Raw genomic sequence first — 21,540 nt, forward strand, 5'->3', positions numbered from 1 at the left:
ATGTGGACACCTGCTCGTCAAACATATCATTCCAAAATTATGGGCTTTAATATGGTTGGTCCCCCCCTTTGCTGCTATAACAGTCTCCACTCTCCTATGAAAGCTTTCCACTAGATGTTGGAACATTGTTATGGGGACTCGCATTCAACCACGAGCATTAGTGAGGTCAGTCACTGATGTTGGGTGATTAGGTCTGGCTCTGAGTCGGTGTTCCAATTCATCTCAAAAGTGTTTGATTGAGTTGAGGTCAGGGCTCTATGCAGGCCAGTCAAGTTCTTCCACGCCGATCTTGAAAAAACAATTTCTGTATGGACCTCGCTTTGGACATTGTTATTCTGAAACAGGAAAGGACCTTCCCCAAATTGTTGCCACAAAGTTGGAAGCACAGAATTGTCTAGGATGTCATTGTATGCTGTAGCGTTAAGATCTCCCTTCACTGGAACTAAGGGGCCTAGTCCGAACCATGAAAAACAGACCCAGACCAATATTCCTCCTCCACCATACTTTACAGTTGGCATTCGGGCAGGTAGCGTTCTCCTGGCATCCTGGCTGCTTGGCCATGGAAACCCATTTCATGAAGCTCCCTACAAACAGCTATTGTGCTGACGTTGCTTCCAGAAAAAGTTTGGAACTCGGTAGTGAGTGTTGCAACCGAGGACAGACGATTTATATTCGCTACATGCTTCAGCACTCGGCGGTCCCATTCTGTGAGCTTGTGTGACCTACCACTTTGTGGCTGAGTCGGTGTTGCTCCTAGACATTTTCATTTCATAATAACAGCACTTACAGTTGACCGGGACAGCTCCAGCAGGGCAGAAATTTGATGAACTGACTTGTTGGAAAGGTGGCATCCTGTGACGGTGCCACATTGAAAGTCACTGAGGTCATTCTACTGCCAATGTTTGTCTATGGAGATTGCATGGCTGTGTGCTCCAATTTTACACATCTGTCAGCAACGGGTATGGCAGAAATAGCTGAATCCACTTATAACGAAGGGGTGTCTGCATACTTTTTCATATACAGTGTAGCTTTTGTGAAAATTGACTTTTCGTAGCAGGTTTAGGGGAACTTACGCAGCAGGTTATGATAATTACTGTAGCAGGTTAGGATAATTTAGGTTAATGTTAGGAAAAGGGTAAGGATTAGATAAATGCACAAAAAACAACAACTTTAAAATTAAATAACTTTTGATGTCAATTTGGCAAAAGCTGTATCCCTTCTAGACATGACCATAGAAGACAGGCGGGGAGAGGCGAGATCAGGTGGGACCATTCTAGCCAATGAGAGGGCACATACGTGTGTACACTGCATAAAGATAGATAGAAGACTCATCTTTGTATCTGTGCCATTATAGCGTCTGTGACAGCATGGGAAGTGCCATTGAGGCAATCTCCATTTTAATGTGAATTTCTTCTTTTTCAATGGCTGATTGCTCCCAACTCATAGGAATCCCCACGCAGTTGACGACTTTAAAATGGTGGAAGGCCTCAATGGCAAACTCCATGTTAAAACGAGTTATATCGATGTTGAGTCCTCCATCTCTGTGACAACAGGCACAACTCAGATATTTATTTTAAAAAATAAATATTTTTTTAAATATTTAAATATAATTAACCTTTATTTTAAGATATAAAGTAGTTTTTTTAAAGTTGAGGAAATACCACGTGTGTCCGCTAATAACAGAGCGTTAGTAACAACCTAACCAGTATGACACTTCTATTCGATCAAATAAGCCGCACACAGCAAATGAGCAATTCAATATTTTTGTTGACCAAATTGAACACTCATTAACCTCCATAAAAAATGTCCTCACTTGTTGGGCTTATTTTCGTGGGCAGATTTTAGGCGGGATAAAACCTTTCCCTTCGCCTATTCCTCTCTGAAGTTGCTCATTACTGGACCTGCCAGCCATTACATTTACCAGCCCATGGTGCCTACCACTGTTCCATACTACATAGTGAAATGCTTGCTCTTGGGATCGCCTTATCTTTGCTCCTGCATTCCTGCTGCTTTTCTTTTTTTGTTATGAACATCCAAGAGGTTAGTCACCTGCTCCACTATCTACTCTCCTGCACTATACACCTGACTAACTCTCATGGCTTAGATATAACACAGTGTCATAGTGCAATGTAACAGTCCCATAGCAAACTTTGTACTACTCTGTGGAAGTTCAAACTTTAAGCAGGGGCTGCTTATTAGTTTGTCAGTTTAGGTTGGGCTTAGTGAAATTATGCAGTACTACTCAGACAGTTAATTTCCATTAGTGGTTCAGTAATTACATTCTAATCCAGACTATTGCCATGGCTGAACATTCATTTTCATCCATTCTAATGCTATTTTAGGGTAAGAGGTGGGCAGACTTCCAGAGCAAAGTGAATAGTAGTTATTGGCCTGCCTTGAAGATGAACTGGAAAGTGTGGACCCCCTTCCAGTTCATCAACATCAACTATGTGGCTTTAGAGGTGAGCAGTTCTCGCTGGCTTTTCTTTTATGCATTAATCTGGAATGTAGTGGTGCTCTGTTACCAATATGTGTTGTTGTGTTTTCAGTTTCGAGTGCTGTTTGCCAACATGGTGGCCTTATTTTGGTATGCTTACCTTGCGTCTGCGAGGAAGTGAGACTCCCAAGATCTTCTCCCTGATTACTGAAGTAAGAAGGCACAGGGTGTGCCTCTGAAGCTGCAGAATGTTACAAGGACAGGTCTGTGAATGCCAGTGCAGCAAGCTGGTACAATCAGGCAAATTACCTGGGGTGGTGTGTAGGACTTCAGTCACACAATATACAAGGTACTGCACTACTACACTAATGTCTTAGGTCTCTCTTTATGTGGTGTTGTGGTGTATCTCTTGTCGTGATGTGTGTTTTGTTATTTATATATATGTATATTTTTAAACCCCTGTCCCCGCATGAGGCCTTTTGCCTTCTTTTAGGTTGTCATTGTAAAAAAGAATGTGTTCTTAACTGACATGCCTAAATTAAATAAAGATTAAAAAATTAAAAAATATAAATAAATTAAATCCTAATACATCCAATGTGTTGCTCACATGCAAAATAACTTTTATATCTGAAATGTTCAATCTTAATTGTTACTTCTTGAATAAATTGAAATAGTTGAGTATTCTCCTTTGAGCCAAGGTGTATTTTGGTTTGAACAATAGTAAATACATGTTATATATTCTTGTTTGATTAAAAAATAAAATTTGTATAATTTAAGTTGAAGCAAAGCAAATGTGCTGTAGGAAATAAATAACAGTAACTGTTTCAATCTTGAAGGCAACTCATTTAACACCATATGAATATGCAATGTTAAGATTGTTATCAAGCCACAATGTATTGTGTATATTGCTGACAAGGCCGACCTGTAGTTTCCTTATGTGGACTGCCTTGTTTTAGTTTGAGTCTCAACCCAACTATAAATGTGACTGCTGTCAATATCAGGTCAAATAAGGGAGCAACAGCACATCGGACTGAAACTGCCAAATCATTTTACATCCTGATGTACAGTATTTGTTTTAGCCCTATTTTATAAATGAAAACAAGATCCAGTCCAGTATCCAGGATCTATCATGTTGCTTTATTTTTTTTATAAGTTGGAGCCATAACAACGATAGTAGACTGCTTGAGTTTTATACTTGTTTATTACTTGATTACAATCTAATTTACATTATTTTAACATACAGTAAGCCTATATCAGCAATGCTTAATTTAAAGTTTACAATTAAATACAAATGTTATATAACAATGATAATTTCTGGACTAGCTTTTTCTCTACAGACATGGAATGCATAATAAGTTAAGGGCTTCAGGTGACCGGGGGTTTCAGGTCGATACTGGGTGTCTTCAGCCTCCCCTTAGACGGAGCATCAGGTGAATAGTGCTTAGATTTCTGACACCATAGTCTTCCAGTTTCTTTCTATCATCGAGCTGCTTGCCCTCGTGAATCAGCCTCTGTTGGTCGGCTGGGACTCCCTCCTTGTTTTGGACCTTGGCTTTGAACTGGGTTACAGTCTCACCTGACACCACCTCATATGTGTGCGTCTGGCCCTTTTCGTTTTTCAGGAACACCTGGATATGAGTGGGTTCTGTAATCAGCACCATCACTTTGGATCCTGAATGCAGGCCATAGTCACTCAAAGTTTTTGAATCATCGCTGAGACTGATGTTGTTCCCATTGACACCTGACAGCCTCTGCCTTTCTATGGCCACTCCAAAGTGTTGGTTGATCAGATTCTTGAGTGACCCCAGAGTGGTGTGTGGCTGAACCGTCAGGGGATGTGAGTCCCCATTCAACAGTGTTATAGTGAGTTCCATGATAGATATCTGAAAGAGGATTATGTATTATTTATTTGGCCTTACAATAGCATAGCTCAATTGAATGATTCAGTCTTTACACTTCACTTAAAGCCTACAGGTATAATGCTTTATAACTTGTTAAAAAGCATGTATGATCCTTTATAATGTCTTATAATAAGGGTTACAATATGTCATGTCTCATCTCTATCAACATTTCAGCTGACTTGTGGCTATTTAGTGAGATTCATTAAGAAATTATTGAAAGACCTTAGGGAGTCATTATAACTTGTATATTTACCTACAGGCTTTAATTAAGCTTTACCATTTATTCAGACGATTGTAATACCTGACATAATATAAGAAAATTTACTTGATACACTATTAAGCTTTTATTTTATTTTTATCTAGCACATTTCTGTATGGCAGGCCTATTGTAGCTTTATAATGTAAAAACATGATTTACCTTTTCAGTAGATAGGCCTATTATTGTGAAGTCTTGCAAGTTGAAAGATGATGACAGCTCTGTCACCGTCTGCAGCTCAGCCGGGTATATAACAGCTGATAAACCCCGCCCCTCAAATTAAGGTTCGTTTTCCCCTCTGCCTCCCTGCCTCTTTCGGTTTCTATTCTCAGTTAATAATACTGACGTAGGCAACTGTTGTTGGCAGAAAGTTGAGTGCAATAAATTATTTCTATGTTATTGTTCAGTTAAGACTTAATAGAATACTAGCTTACTACTAACCCCATGAAAAACAGTAGCCCAATGACAACTTGGTGCAAATGTTTCTACATTCCATATCAGTCTAGATCATTTCCAATCAATCACACACCCACAGATATGTCAGTGTTGTAACTTTGACTATAGATATTCCAGATATTACTGGAATAATTCATTTATCTAATTTATTGTAATTAATTTGGTTATCCTATCCAAATTAATCAAACGTGGGGAACCATTAAGGTTTTATATAGAGATCCCTTTAATTAACTCTATCGTAGTTATCATTAACCTCTGTACCAATCCTATATCGACAATAGTCTTAATTAAGCCAGTTGCTATGTTCTCATTCTGAAAGTCGTCGAGCTCAAATTCAAGGACTAAATCATTTGTAAATGAACGCAAGGCCACAGATAATTTCTTTTTACGGTTTTATTTACAAGACTAAATAAGTTAGAAAATGAGGTAGTTGACAGAGTAAGGCAGTGTATAGGCTAACGGAATACAACACAGTTGTTGAGGTTTGTATCTTCACTGTAAATGAATGTACGTACTTGAACTCAGGAAACACAACAAACAGTACATACATTCACCAGACTTTTGAGGACAAGATGGTCTTATCAACTGAAGGAAAATATAAGATGGTCCACCAAAACTGCACCACCGTGAAGTTATAGATGTATCCACCCTGTCACGTCTGCTCCCGCTCTTCCCTCCCCGGGCGCTTGGGGGCACCAGGTTGCCCTGCATCACGCACTCCCATCCATCCATCACGCGCATCAGCGTTTATTATTATTTCCTCCTCTATATTTGTCAGTTCCCTGCTCTGTTCCCCGCTGCTGCATTGTATTGTTTTTGTCTTCAGTATTTGTTTGCTGACGCTGTTCCTGTCTCGTTCCATGTCAGTCCTCATGAAATGTTTTACTCCCCGTACCTGCTTCATCTCTCCAGCATTATCGCATGTGACACACCCGGAGTCGCCAGTGGCTAGGCTTTCAGTTCGAATGTGGCAAATGCAGCAACAGTATTAATCATGATATGTAAGACTTGCAGTAACTGATTATTGTAAGACTGTGTGGGTAAAATACCGGGGAAGCAAAGCCAGGGGGGAAAGGCCATATTACAACCTATGTAGTGATGTGATAATTGCGTTGTTTGCCCTGTAACCTGTTCGTTAATATGCCTTCACACCGTGATATATACAGTTGAAATCAGAAGTTTACATACACTTAAGTTGGAGTCAATAAAACTCGTTTTTCAACCACTCCACAAATTTCTTGTTAACAAACTATAGTTTTGGCAAGTCGGTTTGGACATCTACTTTGTGCATGACACAAGTCATTTTTCCAACAATTGTTTACAGACATATTATTTCACTTATAACTCACTGTATCACAATTCCAGTGGGTAAGAAGTTTACATACACTAAGTTGACTGTGCCTTTAAACAGCTTGGAAAATTACAGAAAATGATGTCATGGCTTTAGAAGCTTCTGATAATTGACATAATTTAAGTCAATTGGAGGTGTACCTGTGGATTTATTTCAAGGCTGACCTTCACACTCAGTGTCTCTTTGCTTGACATAATGGGAAAATCAAAATAAATCAGCAAAGACCTCAGGAAAAAAAATGTAGACCTCCACATGTCTGGTTCATCCCAGGGAGCAATTTCCAAACGCCTGAAAATACCACGTTCATCTGTACAAACAATAGTATGCAAGTATAAACACCCTGGGACCACGCAGCTGTCATACCACTCAGGAAGGAGATGTGTTCTGTCTCCTAGATATGAATGTACTTTGGTGCGAAAAGTGCAAATCAAGTCCAAATCCCTATCTCCATCCATGGTTAATTTAGGAAAGATTTGATTTTAGCTAGCTAGCTAGCCACCAGAGGAAGACATAACAAGATGCAACAATTCAAGATTTCTGTTAATGACATTTGGTTTCAAATGGGATGTGATTGGTGTAATGCCAAATCCAAACTGGCTTCCCTTGACACTTGTTTTTAGTGCACCAGGGCCATTCACAGTTGAGCTCACTTAGTTTAGCTCAACACTGACTGGCTATTAATTAATTATTTTTTTTACAAAGGGAGGCCAAATGCTTGCTGGCTTCTCTTGCGTTGGCGGCAACAATGTCATACTCTTTTTTGTTGTTGACAGCATCGATGGGCTACACACAGAGAGAGAGCGGCACTGTTCACATTTCACCTCTGATGTCCTGTTAGTAAAATACAAAGACATTTTACACTGAACAAAAATATAAAGTGTTGGTCCCATGTTTCATGAGCTGAAATAGAAGATCCCAGAAATGTTCCATATGCACAGAAAACGAATTTCTCTCATTCTGTACACATTTGTTTACATCCCTGCTAGTGAGCATTTCTCCTTTGCTGAGATAATCCATCCACCTGACAGTTGTGGCACATCAAGAATCTGATTAAACAGCAATATCATTACACAGGTGCACCTTGTGCTGGGGCAAATAAAATGCCACTCTAAAGTGTGCAGTTTTGTCACACAACACAATTTCACAGATGTCTCAAATTTTGAGGAAGCGTGCAATTGGCATGCTGACTGCAAGAATGTCCACCAGGGCTATTGCCAGAGAATTGAATGGTCTGAAACACAGCTGAAAATGTCCCAGTTCTTCTATGGCCTGCATACTCACCAGACGTGTCACCCATTGATTTGGGATGCTCTGGATCGAAGTGTACGACAGCGTGTTCCAGTTCTTGCCAATATCCAGCAACTTTTCACAGCCATTGAAGAGGAGTGGGACAACATTCCACAACCCACAATCAACAGCCTGATAAACTGTATGCAAAGGAGATGTGTCACACTGCATGAGGCAAATGGTGGTCACACCAGATACTGATTAGTTTTCTGATCCACACCTCTACCCTTTTTTTAAAGGGATCTGTGACCAACAGATGCAGATCTGTATTCCCAGTCTTGTGAAATCCATAGATTAGGGCCTATTATTCTTTTTCACTGATTGATTTCCTTATAAGAATAGTAACTCAGTAAAATCTTTGAAATTGTTGCATGTTGTGTTTATATTTTTGTTCAGTATTCATTACTGATGTGCCTTGAGGCAGAATTCTTGGTCATTGTAATTTGTCTTGAGTAATGAGAGCAGACTCACAGGGCGCACACTGGTTTAATCGACATTGTTTCATTGAAATGTGTAAATCTATTGTGACGTGGAATTTACATGGAAAATACATTGAATTTGAAAAAAGTCATCAAACTGTTGGTTTGAGGGTAAAATTTCCACCACAGGATTATGTCATCATGGTAACTAATTTTCAACATAGACCAACCTTGTACAAAATATATTGAATTTGTACCTTTGAAACCATGTCAGATCTTTAACGTTATATTGACTATCAGGAAGAAAAAAAACAATAGGCTGGGCAGCACCTCCTACTGGTGAGTTAATCTATCTACAGCTCTCCATTTGGTCTCCCAGGGTTTTAAACAAGCCCTGCTATGCTTTGATATTTGTTACCGACTACTACCAATGTGCTATTGTGAAGATGATTATTGAGAGATCTCGTAATTAATTAACTTCTATTAATTAAGGGTAGCCTTTATAACTAAATAGATTCCCTGTTACTATCAAAGTCATTCCAAAGTGTAGGTTTAACAGAGCAAATGAAATATAACCATACTTTATAAGTCATATATCATCAATGATACTATTTAGGCCTACAGGTGTTTCTATAGTGTCTATGGAAAGTCTACTCCCCTTCCCTATTTTCTTTTCACATTTTGTTGCGTTACAAAGTGAATTTGAAATAGATTGAATTGCATTTTCTGTCATTCACATTTTTGTAAACTAATAAATATGCGGTCATGGAAAGTAATTTACAGTTTTTATGCCTTTTTAGTTTTCCATGTGGACCAATTTATCGGATAATTCTGAAAAGCTATCCAAGGATTGTGTTTTTAGGGAATGATTGTCACGACCTGGCCATATAGGCTTTTTATTCTTTATTTTGGTTAGGCCAGGGTGTGACTAGGAAGGGCAATCTATGTTATTTTTTCTATGTTTTGTATTTCTTTGTTTTTGGCCGGGTATGGTTCTCAATCAATGACAGCTGTCTGTCGTTGTCTCTGAGATCCATACTTAGGTAGCCTTTTCCCACCTGTGTTTTGTGGGTAATTATTTTTCCTTTTGTGTGCACCTCGGTTGTGTCACGTTCTTTGCTGTTTACTTGTTTGTTTTTTGGTTATTTCAGTTTCACTTTCATTAAAAGATGAGGAACTACATGCACGCTGCTCCTTGGTTGATTTATGACAGTGAGTTTGAGGATAGCAAGCATGACAGTGATATTGTTTTTAAAAATGTTTTTATAACCCTTATTTTACTAGGTAAGTTGACTGAGAACACATTCTTATTTAGAGCAACAACCTGGGGGAAAGGAGGGGGATGAATGAGTCAATCTTTAGTGACCACAGAGAATCCGGATACCTGTTTATCATTCCGTCAAAAAGACAGCACCCACACAGGGCAATGTCTCCAATCACTGCCCCGTGGCATTGGGATAGTTTTTAGACCAGAGGACAGAGGGCCTCCTACTGATCCTCCAATACCACTTCCAGCAGCATCTAGTCTCCTATCCAGGGACTGACAAGGACCAACCCTGCTTAGCTTCAGAGGTAAGCTAGCAGTGGGATGCAGTGGGTTAGAATGCATTTAATTTTCTTCCATGCTGTTATAGTGTTCTTAACTATGAAGTTAATGTTTTGAGCTTTATCCTTTGACAATAGACACATAAAGATTCTGGGGATGAGCATGTGGATCTTCAATATGTACCCATTGTTGCTCTTTAGTACATTTAACTATATGTCGCAAGTAAAAGCCTTGGGTGGCGAGTTGATACAATCGGGAAGGTTAAAACCCTCAGACTTAGGAAGATGTAAAGCTTTCCTTTTTATTCTAGTTTTATTTGCCCATATAAAGTCTGTTATACTAGTATGCTTTCTTAAAGAATGTCTTTGGTGGAGTAATTGGTATTACTGAGAATAAGTATACAGCTTTTGGAGTCATTCTGAAGAGGTTTATTCTACCAATTAGGTTTATGGGAAGATTGTTTCATTTAATTAGGTCTGCTTTCATATTTGAGTAATGGGATGAAGCTATATTAAAATATTTGTTTGTCGTCACTTATTAAGCATCCTAAGCCTTTGCTATTTGTTGTAGTCCACTTAAAGGATTGCTCTCAATCATTATTTTATTTTTCCTTTTGCCATTTTTCTTTTCACATACTTTTTTTCAGGATATAAAATGTATACTGAAAGAAAATATTTTTAGTGGGGGGGGGGGGTATTGAGTATTCAATATTGGTCAAGTATATCAGGAGATTGTCTGCAAATAAGTTACGTTTATATTTATGTTTACCAATACTGATACCTGTTAAATTTGGGTCCTGTCTAATTCTTTCTGCAAGCGGTTCAATTGCCAGTGCAAACCGGAGTGGTGAGAGGACATCCGTGTCTTGTGCACCTTTCTGAAGCAATTTCATCTGAAAATGTATTACTGTATTTGTGTATATTTTTAGGACATGAGATATTTGTATTAAATGAATTATTTCAGCTCGAAAGTTGAAAACTTCCAAAGTTTTGAATAAAAAAGGGCATTCAAGAAAGCCTTTCTTGTTATGAACTTGAGTGAAGACCCAAAAGCGGTTTTAACAGAAAACAGAGTTCTTTAATGAAAATACAGGAATGGCATAAATCCTCTTCCAACGTTGACCGCGGAACAAAAAGAACGTTAGTATAGTGCAGGATTGCTCCTGCCAGGCAGACTCCGACAGGACAGGACAAGGTGGAAGCAAACGAGACGACAGCTTGCTTCTGGCATCAAAAAACACAAACAAGAATCAGACACTGAAAGTAGCAGGAACAGAGAGAGAAATAGAGACCTAAACAGAGGGGGAAGAGAGAACAGGTGGGGAAAGAGAGAATGAGCTAGTTAGGGCAGATGTAGAACAGCTGAGGAATGAGAGACAGAGAAGGTAACCTAAAAAGACCAGCAGAGAGAGAGAATGAAGAGAAAGGACAGGAACAGACATAACAAGACATGACAGTACCCCCCCCACTCACCGAGCGCCTCCTGGCGCACTCGAGGAGGAAACCTGGCGGCAACGGAGGAAATCATCGATCAGCGAACGGTCCAGCACGTCCCGAGAGGGAACCCAACTCCTCTCCTCAGGACCGTACCCCTCCCAATCCACTAGGTACTGATGACCACGGCCCCGAGAGCGCATGTCCAAAATCTTACGAACCCTGTAGATGGGTGCGCCCTCGACAAGGATGGGGGGGGAGGGACGAGCGGGGCGCGAAGAACGGGCTTAACACAGGAGACATGTAAGACCGGGTGAACGCGACGAAGATAGCGCGGGAGAAGAAGTCGCACTGCGACAGGATTAATGACCTGGGAAATACGGAACGGACCAATGAACCGCGGGGCCAACTTGCGAGAAGCTGTCTTAAGGGGAAGGTTCTGAGTGGAGAGCCATACTCTCTGACCGCAACAATATCTAGGACTCTTGGTCCTACGCTTGTTAGCGGCCCTCACAGTCTGCGCCCTATTACGGCAAAGTGCCGACCTGACCCCCTTCCAGGTGCGCTCGCAACGCTGGACAAAAGCCTGAGCGGAGGGGACGCAGGACTCGGCGAGCTGAGATGAGAACAGCGGAGGCTGGTACCCGAGGCTACACTGAAAAGGGGATAGACCGGTAGCAGACGAGGGAAGCGAGTTGTGGGCGTACTCTGCCCAGGGAGCTGTTCTGACCAAGACGCAGGGTTACGAAAAGAAAGACTGCGTAAATGCGACCAACAGTCTGATTGGCCCGTTCGGCTTGACCGTTAGACTGGGGATGAAAGCCGGACGAGAGACTGACGGAAGCCCCAATCAAACGGCAAAACTCCCTCCAAAATTGAGACGTGAACTGCGGGCCTCTGTCGGAAACGACGTCAGACGGAAGGCCATGAATTCGGAAAACATTCTCGATAATGATCTGAGCCGTCTCCTTAGCAGAAGGGAGCTTATCGAGAGGAATGAAATGAGCCGCCTTAGAGAATCTATCGACAACCGTAAGAATAACTGTCTTCCCCGCTGATGAAGGCAGTCCGGTGATAAAATCTAAAGCGATGTGAGACCACGGTCGAGAGGGAATGGGAAGCGGTCTGAGACGGCCGGCAGGAGGAGAGTTCCCAGATTTAGTCTGCGCGCAGACCGAACAAGCGGCGACAAATCGACGCGTCACGTTCCCGAGTGGGCCACCAGAAACGCTGGCGAATGGAAGCGAGCGTACCCCGAACGCCGGGGTGGCCGGCTAACTTGGCAGAGTGGGCCCACTGAAGAACGGCCGGACGAGTAGGAACGGGAACGAACAGAAGGTTCCTAGGACAAGCTCGCGGCGACGGAGTGTGAGCGAGTGCTTGCTTTACCTGCCTCTCAATTCCCCAGACAGTCAACCCGACAACACGCCCCTCAGGGAGAATCCCATCGGGGTCGGTGGAGACCTCAGAAGAACTGAAGAGACGAGATAAAGCATCAGGTTTGGTGTTTTTGAGCCCGGACGATAAGAAATAACAAACTCGAAACGAGCGAAAAACAGAGCCCAACGAGCCTGACGCGCATTAAGTCGTTTGGCTGAACGGATGTACTCAAGGTTCCTATGGTCAGTCCAAACGACAAAGGAACGGTCGCCCCCTCCAACCACTGTCGCCATTCGCCTAGGGCTAAGCGGATGGCGAGCAGTTCGCGATTACCAACATCATAGTTACGTTCTGACGGCGATAAGCGATGAGAGAAAAACGCGCAAGGATGGACCTTGCCGTCAGAGAGAGAGCGCTGAGAAAGAATGGCTCCCACGCCCACCTCTGACGCGTCAACCTCAACAACAAACTGTCTAGAGATGTCAGGTGTAACAAGAATAGGTGCGGATGTAAAACGATTCTTAAGAAGATCAAAAGCTCCCTGGGCGGAAACGGACCACTTAAAGCACGTCTTAACAGAAGTAAGGGCTGTGAGAGGAGCTGCCACCTGACCGAAATTACGGATGAAACGACGGTAGAAATTAGCGAAGCCCAGAAAGCGCTGCAGCTCGACGCGTGACTTAGGAACGGGCCAATCAATGACAGCCTGGACCTTAGCGGGATCCATCTTAATGCCCTCAGCGGAAATAACGGAACCGAGAAAAGGGACAGAGGCGGCATGAAAAGTGCACTTCTCAGCCTTCACATAAAGACAGTTCTCCAAAAGGCGCTGGAGGACGCGTCGCACGTGCTGAACATGAATCGAGAGAGACGGTGAAAAAATCAGGATATCATCCATGTAAACGAAAACAAAAATGTTCAGCATGTCTCTCAGGACGTCGTTAACTAGTGCCTGAAAGACAGCTGGAGCGTTAACGAGGCCGAAAGGAAGAACCCGGTATTCAAAGTGCCCTAACGGAGTGTTAAACGCCGTCTTCCACTCGTCCCCCTCCCTGATGCGCACGAGATGGTAGGCGTTACGAAGGTCCAATTTGGTGAAAAACCTGGCTCCCTGCAGGATCTCGAAGGCTGAAGACATAAGAGGAAGCGGATAACGATTCTTAACTGTTATGTCATTCAGCCCTCGATAATCCACGCATGGGCGCAGGGACCCGTCCTTCTTCTGAACAAAAAAGAACCCCGCGCCGGCGGGGAGGAGGAGGAGACTATGGTACCGGCGTCGAGCGAAACCGACAAATAATCCTCGAGAGCCTTACGTTCGGGAGCCGACAGAGAGTATAATCTACCCCGGGGGAGTAGTTCCCGGAAGGAGATCAATACTACAGTCATACGACCGGTGTGGAGGGAGAGAAGTGGCCTTGGAACGACTGAACACCGTGCGCAGATCGTGATACTCCTCCGGCACCCCTGTCAAATCGCCAGGCTCCTCCTGTGAAGAAGAGACAGAGGAAACAGGAGGGATAGCAGACATTAAACAGGTTACATGACAAGAAACATTCCAGGATAGGATAGTATTACTAGACCAATTAATAGAAGGGTTATGGCGCACTAGCCAGGGATGACCCAAAACAACAGGTGTAAAAGGTGAACGAAAAATTAAAAAAGAAATGGTTTCGCTATGATTACCAGAGACAGTGAGGGTTAAAGGCAGCGTCTCACGCTGAATCTTGGGGAGAGAACTACCATCTAAAGCGAACAAGGCCCTGGGCTCCCCTAACTGTCTGAGAGGAATGTCATGTTCCCGAGCCCAGGTCTCGTCCATAAAACAGCCCTCCGCCCCAGAGTCTATCAAGGCACTGCAGGAAGCAGATGAACCGGGCCAGCGGAGATGGACCGGAAAGGTAGTGCGTGATCCAGAAGGAGAGGCCTGAGTAGTTGCGCTCACCAGTAGCCCTCCTCTTACTGATGAGCTCTGGCTTTTACTGGACATGAGGTGACAAAATGACCAGCGGAGCCGCAGTAGAGACAGAGGCGATTGGTGATTCTCCGTTCCCTCTCCTTAGCCGAGATGCGAATACCCCCAGCTGCATAGGCTCAGCATCCGAGCCGGCGGGGAGGGTGGCAGTGATGCGGCAGGTGGCAGTGATGTGGAGAGGGGAGCAACGGAGAACGTGAGCTCCTTTCCACGAGCTCGGCGACGAAGATCAAACCGTCGCTCTATGCGAATAGCGAGAGCTATTAAGGAGTCCAGACTGGAAGGAACCTCCCGGGAGAGGATCTCATCCTTAACCTCGACGTGGAGACCCTCCAGAAAACGAGCGAGCAAAGCCGGCTCGTTCCAGTCACCAGAGGCAGCGAGAGTGCGAAACTCAATAGAATAATCCGTTATGGATCTATTCCCCTGACATAGGGAAGACAGGGCCCTGGAAGCCTCCTCGCCAAAAACAGAACGGTCAAAAACCCGTATCATCTCCTCCTTAAAGTCCTGATACTGGTTAATACACTCAGCCCTTGCCTCCCAGACTGCCGTGCCCCACTCACGCGCCCGTCCGGTAAGGAGAGAAATGACGTAGGCGATGCGGGCTGCGCTCCTGGAGTAAGTGTTGGGCTGGAGAGAGAACACCACATCACACTGAGTGAGGAATGAGCGGCACTCAGTGGGCTCCCCAGAGTAACACGGCGGGTTGTTGATCCTGGGCTCCGGAGACTCGGAAACCCTGGAAGTGGGCGGTGGATCGAGGTGGAGTTGGTGAACCTGTCTTGTGAGGTCGGAGACTTGGACGGCCAGGGTCTCAACGGCATGTTGAGCAGCAGACAATTCCTCCTCGTGTCTGCCTAGCATCGCTCCCTGGATCTCGACGGCGGAGTGAAAAGGGTCCGGAGCCGCTGGGTCCATTCTTGGTCTGATTCTTCTGTTATGAACTTGAGTGAAGACCCAAAAGCGGTTTTAACAGAAAACAGAGTTCTTTAATGAAAATACAGGAATGGCATAAATCCTCTTCCAACGTTGACCGCGGAACAAAAAGAACGTTAGTATAGTGCTCCTGCCAGGCAGACTCCGACAGGACAGGACAAGGTGGAAGCAAACGAGACGACAGCTTGCTTCTGGCATCAAAAAACACAAACAAGAATCAGACACTGAAAGTAGCAGGAACAGAGAGAGAAATAGAGACCTAAACAGAGGGGGAAGAGAGAACAGGTGGGGAAAGAGAGAATGAGCTAGTTAGGGCAGATGTAGAACAGCTGAGGAATGAGAGACAGAGAAGGTAACCTAAAAAGACCAGCAGAGAGAGAGAATGAAGAGAAAGGACAGGAACAGACATAACAAGACATGACATTTCTGGCATCAACAGCCATTATTGATAAATATTTTTTAGCACATTGTATTAAACTTAAACATTTGTTTGTATTTGTTTGTAAATGTCTATTTTGAATAAACCCTGTTTGATTAATATGTATCAAGTCTGGTAAACTTTTGCCATTCTATTGCTTATAAGCATGGTTATTTTATTAACACAATTTGTCACACCCTGACCTGTTTCACCTGTCTTGTACTTTGTCTCCCATTTTCCCCGTTATCTCCTGTGTATTTATACCTGTGTTTTCTGTTTGTCTGTTGCTGGTACGACCTGACAAGACGAACTGGCGTTTTTCACGTTTTCCTGTTCTCAAGTTTTGTTTCTAGTCTTCCCGGTTCTTACCTTTCTGTCTGTCCTGACCCTGCCTGCTGTTCTGTAGCTGCCTGACTCTGACCTGGATTACTAACCTTTGCCTGCCATCGACCTGCTGTTTGCCTGCTCCCTGTGTTATAATAAATACCTGAGATTCGTACTATCCGTCTCTTTTGTCTGCGTCTGGGTCTTATGAGCCGTGATAATTTATTACATTTATGGGTCTGTAATCAGCAGGGGACTCCAGATTTTTCTGGTTTTAATATAACTGGTTGATACATGGAACGAGGAATGACTGAATTGAGTGACGTGTTGTCATGTGTGTAGATAGGGGCGCTACTTTGTCCCAAAATGTTAAATATAATTCTATTGGAAAGTTGTCCATTCTTGGTGCTTTTCTCCACTAAATGTTTTAAGTGTCATGTATTTCTTTTGGATGATGTTTTTAGGGATTGTTTTTTTTGTCTGCTGATAATTGCTTCAGGGTTGTTGAGTATAAGAAGCCTGTAAGATCAGTCCCGCTATTTAATTCTGATTTCTATAGAATTTCAGAGAAGCTTTTAAAATTGTTATTAATCGGTTAGTGTTTCTAATTAACACATCTGTTTATATTTTAAGACTATAACTGGTTTGGCGTGTTTTCGTTTTGTGAGGGTGGCAAGATGTTTACTTGCCATTAAGCAGTATGCTTTGAGTTAACCTGTAGTTGATGGCTCTCTTCAAAAGTGAAATATCATATTCCTGCTTAAGTTCAGAAATTGTGTTTTCTTCTTTACCTTTTAAAGACAATCTTTTTAATGAGACTGTTCTACGAGATTCAAATTAAATAAAAAAATCACTAACTCAGATTCAACTTTTACAGAGTATATTATAATTCCCTAAAAAGCATTTAAAAGCCTCCCAAATTATATCAGAGGTCAGCTTTTTACTATCCTCTATGTCGATATTTGTAATGGTACAGTTTATCTATTTACTACATTTTGTGTCTTGAAGATGTGCTCTGTTCATTCTCCACATTCTGTCGCAAAATTATTTTCTATTGGTGTTATTAAGCATGATACCGGAGTGACCCGATATCACTATGTCATGGATTTCTTAAGCCACTCTCGTTTGCAACAGTTGGTCTAACGATTACACCCTAGAGCAACTCGATGCAGGCAAGAGTGAGCATGGGCGGTATTGAATGTGTCACTGTCTGTCACCTCAAATTTTTCTCTCGACCTGTGTGAACCTAGTCGTAAACTTTCATTCATAGGCAAAGTTGTAGCAACCTCATGATGGGTACAGGGACAATTTGAGTATCATGTAGTAGCCTAAACCTATCGATGTTACATTGAACTAGGTGAATGGAGTATGAATGCAAGTCATCCAATATGCTGCAATAGAAAAACAGCCATGCTCATGAAAAAGTGTCCTCCCTCATTTTAAACGGCATCGACTGCGAACAGTGTCTGATGCCCTCCCAGTCACCCCCATCCCAATCCCGCGAATGGGGCCCCTCTCCACTCTCATCAATAACCAACAGCGAATCTTAGCTATAATGACAAACTAGGAACAATAAGGACTCAACATCCCTAATCTGTCCAGAATGAAATGACAATGGCGTATAGTCAAATTATTCATTTTCTCTCTCCAAAGATAACTGGGAGGGGGAGATGGAAGGGTTTTCTCCCCCTTTACCCCAAGCCAAGCTTGTCCCAACCTGCTATCCTTGCCCACCCAAGCCAAGCTTATCACCAACTCCCATTCTTGCCCTCCCTTACCCACCCAGGCAAAGTATATCTCAACCTCCCATCTTTTCCCATCCTCCCTTCTCTAAGGGCCTGATTCAATCAGATCCACTTTAGCTGAAATCCGCATTGTGGTGGTTTTGGCAGTGTCAGAGGTGGAACTACATTAAGTGTCAAATACACAATCAGCTCAATTCTGACTAGGTGGAATACAGCTATGACCGGACGTGAGTTTTTCATGGCAGGTTAAGAGAACTCACGCAGCAAGTTAGGAGAATTGATGTAGCAGGTTAGGAGAATTAGGTTAAGGTTATGGCCAATGGAATGGGTGGAGTAAAAGGCCAGTAACACTCTGCATTATTCAGTGCCCAATGAAATGACACCATATATACATTCTACAGACTCTACAGAGTATTCCCTACAATACCGTTTTACTGCGGCACCTGGAATAATTTTTGCTCTATAAGCCAATATCTATTTCATATACAATTATTTGCATTTATTTGCAAATGTCACTTAAAAATGAACAAATATGAATCATTGTGAATGTTTAGACGATTATTTTTCATTTAACATGAATAACTACAGATTATTGACACTTTCTACTATTAGGAAGAGATAAAAAGGTACAGAATGGTTACCTGGAGGAAAATGCGGGAGGGCCATACTTTTTCAATTACAGTCAATGGGAGGGTTAAGTACACTACATGGCCAAAGGTATGTGGACACCTGCTTGTGGCACATCTCATTCCAAAATCATGGGCATTAATATAAAGTTGGTCCCCCCTTTGCTGCTATAATAGCCTCCACTCATCTAGGAAGGCTTTCCTCTTTATGTTGGAACATTACTGCAGGGACTTGATTCCATTCAGCCAAAAGAGCATTAGTGTGGTTGGGCACTGATGTTGGGTGATTAGGTCTGGCTCATAGTCGGAGTTCCAATTCATCCCAAAGGTGTTCGATGTGGTTGAGGTCAGGGCTCTGTGTGGGCCAGTCGAGTTCTTCCACACCGATTTCGACAAACCATTTCTGTATGGACCCCACTTCGTGCACAGGGGCATTGTCATGTTGAAACAGGAAATGGCCTTCCCCAAACTGTTGCCACAAGGTTGGAAGCACAGAATTGTCTAGAATGTCATTGTACGCTGTAGTGTTAACATTTCCCTTCATTGGATCTAACGGGCTTAGCCCGAACCATGAGAAACAGACCCAACTATTGTTGCAGGTAGCGTGATTCATCAATCCAGAGAACGTGTTTCCACTGCTCCAGAGTCCAATGGCAACGAACTTTACACCACTCCAGCCGATGCTTGGAATTGTGCATGGGAATCTGCGGCTGCTCGGCCATGGAAAGCCATTTCATGAAGGCCCTGAGGAACAGTTATTGTGCTGAAGTTGCTTCCAGAAGCAGTTTGGAACTTGGCAGTGAGTGCTGCAACCGAGGACAGACATTGTTTTGCGCTGAGCCTTTGTTGCTCCTAGATTTTTCCACTTCACAATAACAGCACTTACAGTTGACCGGGGCAGCTCCAGCAGGGCAGAATTTTAACTAACTTGTTGGAAAGGTGGCATCCTATGAAGGTGCCATGTTGAAAGTCACTGAGTAAGGACATTCTACTGCAAATGTTTTTTCCATTGAGATTGCAATGTTGTGTATTCGATTTTATACACCTGTCAGCAACGGTGTGGCTGAAATAGAGGAATCCACTCATTTGAAGGGGTGTCTACATACTTTTGTTTATAGATGTATTTTTTTAAATCGAGTCCAGAGGCGGGCAATGTAATTTGTAGTTGATTAAATTTAAATATTTATCATTTTTTACGAGTTGCTTAGTAGGCTATATCGATTTGTGCCATCTCTCATTCTCCACTGGGCATGCAATATCAAGTGCGCATTTAGGCTGGTCTTTAGCGTGGTCTCAAATTAAATTATCCATAACTCATAGGCTACGAAGTGCGTGCTTTGAGAAGCACAGAACATAAGTTATATTTCTAAGATAGCTGCTGGGATGTTGATCAAAAACTTTTTTGTCTGCTGCTTAACCAATTGTTGTGCTGTGTAGGGCTACGGTGGCAGTTCAGGAGGAGAGTCAAAGGTTTCTTCCAAAAATAATTGTTGATTAGGTCTAGCCCAAAATAATGTATTGTCCTGCGTGCGGACGAGCCTATAGCCTATGTTCTGCTCAATTTGAGAAGGAGAGCGTGAAGATGAGGAGGAACGGAGGACAAATTTGATAGCTTGCTACTACTATAAACGATATTACTAAAAACAATATGCTTCTTGCCCATGATGTATTTATTGAAGTTATTGGCCTAACAATAAACCAGATTCGAGTAATTTACATTGTGGTGCTGAAATGTGAAGTAGCAGCTGCGGCAAAATCAATCGAATTGGACAGCTCATGGTGCTGAAAGTGGTCATCATCAAGTAGACATCCTTCATTTCAGTGAAGAGTTGTTAAGTTCAAACCAAGACTCAAATTGAGGGGGGTGAGAGGGTATGCCACAGGTCTATATTTTATTAAAGAAAATGGCAAAAAGCACAGGCCTAGTTTAAGATTTTGAAGAAAATAAAACGGATCCGATTTTATAAAGTGATCTATAACAGCGCTTTATGCTGTAAAATAAGTGACTCAGACGCATATGGGGATATCATTGTTTCGTTTCTTTGACATTCAGAGGCTGACTTTGCTTGGGAAGTAATCTAATTATGTCACTACCAATTAGCCTAATTAAGCTATTGACTTGATGTACAATAGAATATGTTTCAACCCAGACCGCTTTTAGGGAAACACTTGCCATGGACTTTGTTTGTATTATTATCAACAACAAAAAATTCAGGCGTTCAAATAAAATGTTATTTGTCACATACACATGGTTAGCAGATGTTAATGCGAGTGTAGCGAAATGCTTGTGCTTCTAGTTCCGACAATGCAGTAATATCTAACAAGTAATCTAACAAATTCACAACAACTGCCTTATACACACAAATGTAAGGGATGAATAAGAATATGCACATATAAATATATGAGCGATGGCCGTGCGGCATAGGCAAGATGCAGTAGATGGTATAGAGCAGTATATACATATGAGATGAGTGATGTAGGATATATAAACTTTAATAAAGTGGCGTTATTTAAAGTGACTAATGATAGGGAGGGTTTTGGTCAAATATATTTTGCTTAAGGGAGGTCCATCCAGGGAGGTCAGATTTCTCTACATGAAACCCTTATTAATCATGTTCACTACCTCACACGGGGGACTTTTAATTTGAGCATTTCAGAAATTCCGTGAACCGGAAGTACTTTTTTTAGTGTTGCTGACAAGACGCAGCTTGCATAAATTAGTATTTGGAGATTATTTAAAAATATTTAATATTTAGTTTGACTTTGGATGCGAAACTTAGTCGATGGTGGTGCCAATACAATGCTTAAGTGTCATGGTTTACATAACTCCATCAACAGTCGTCAATCTGGTGCTTTTCGTTAATGGGAAGCACTCTTAACTAATTTAGTGGAGTTAACGTTAGTTACCTGGAAAGTTAGTTATCCAGTTAGCTAAATGTGACAGTATGCTAACGTTATCTGAAGATGATAGCTAGCTAAAAGACAGAAGCTAGCTAACTTGGTATGGCGTGTATATTTTGACCATAGCGTTAGCCAGTAACTAAGGC

General features: G+C 42.3%; 1 protein-coding gene across 1 annotated transcript; it reads right to left on the reverse strand.

Moving 5' to 3' along the window:
* Window positions 1–3,613: 3,613 nt before the first annotated feature.
* On the reverse strand, window positions 3,614–4,860 carry LOC135514004 (polyubiquitin-like). Its single transcript, XM_064937094.1, has 2 exons — window positions 4,757–4,860; window positions 3,614–4,320 (listed from the first exon to the last, which is right to left on the reverse strand). The coding sequence occupies exon 2, from the start codon at window positions 4,309–4,311 to the stop codon at window positions 3,841–3,843; it is 471 nt and encodes a 156-aa protein (XP_064793166.1). The 5' UTR covers window positions 4,312–4,320; window positions 4,757–4,860; the 3' UTR covers window positions 3,614–3,840.
* Window positions 4,861–21,540: the final 16,680 nt, after the last annotated feature.

Source organism: Oncorhynchus masou, chromosome 25 (assembly GCF_036934945.1).
Source record: "Oncorhynchus masou masou isolate Uvic2021 chromosome 25, UVic_Omas_1.1, whole genome shotgun sequence".
NCBI classification, from domain to species: domain Eukaryota; kingdom Metazoa; phylum Chordata; class Actinopteri; order Salmoniformes; family Salmonidae; genus Oncorhynchus; species Oncorhynchus masou.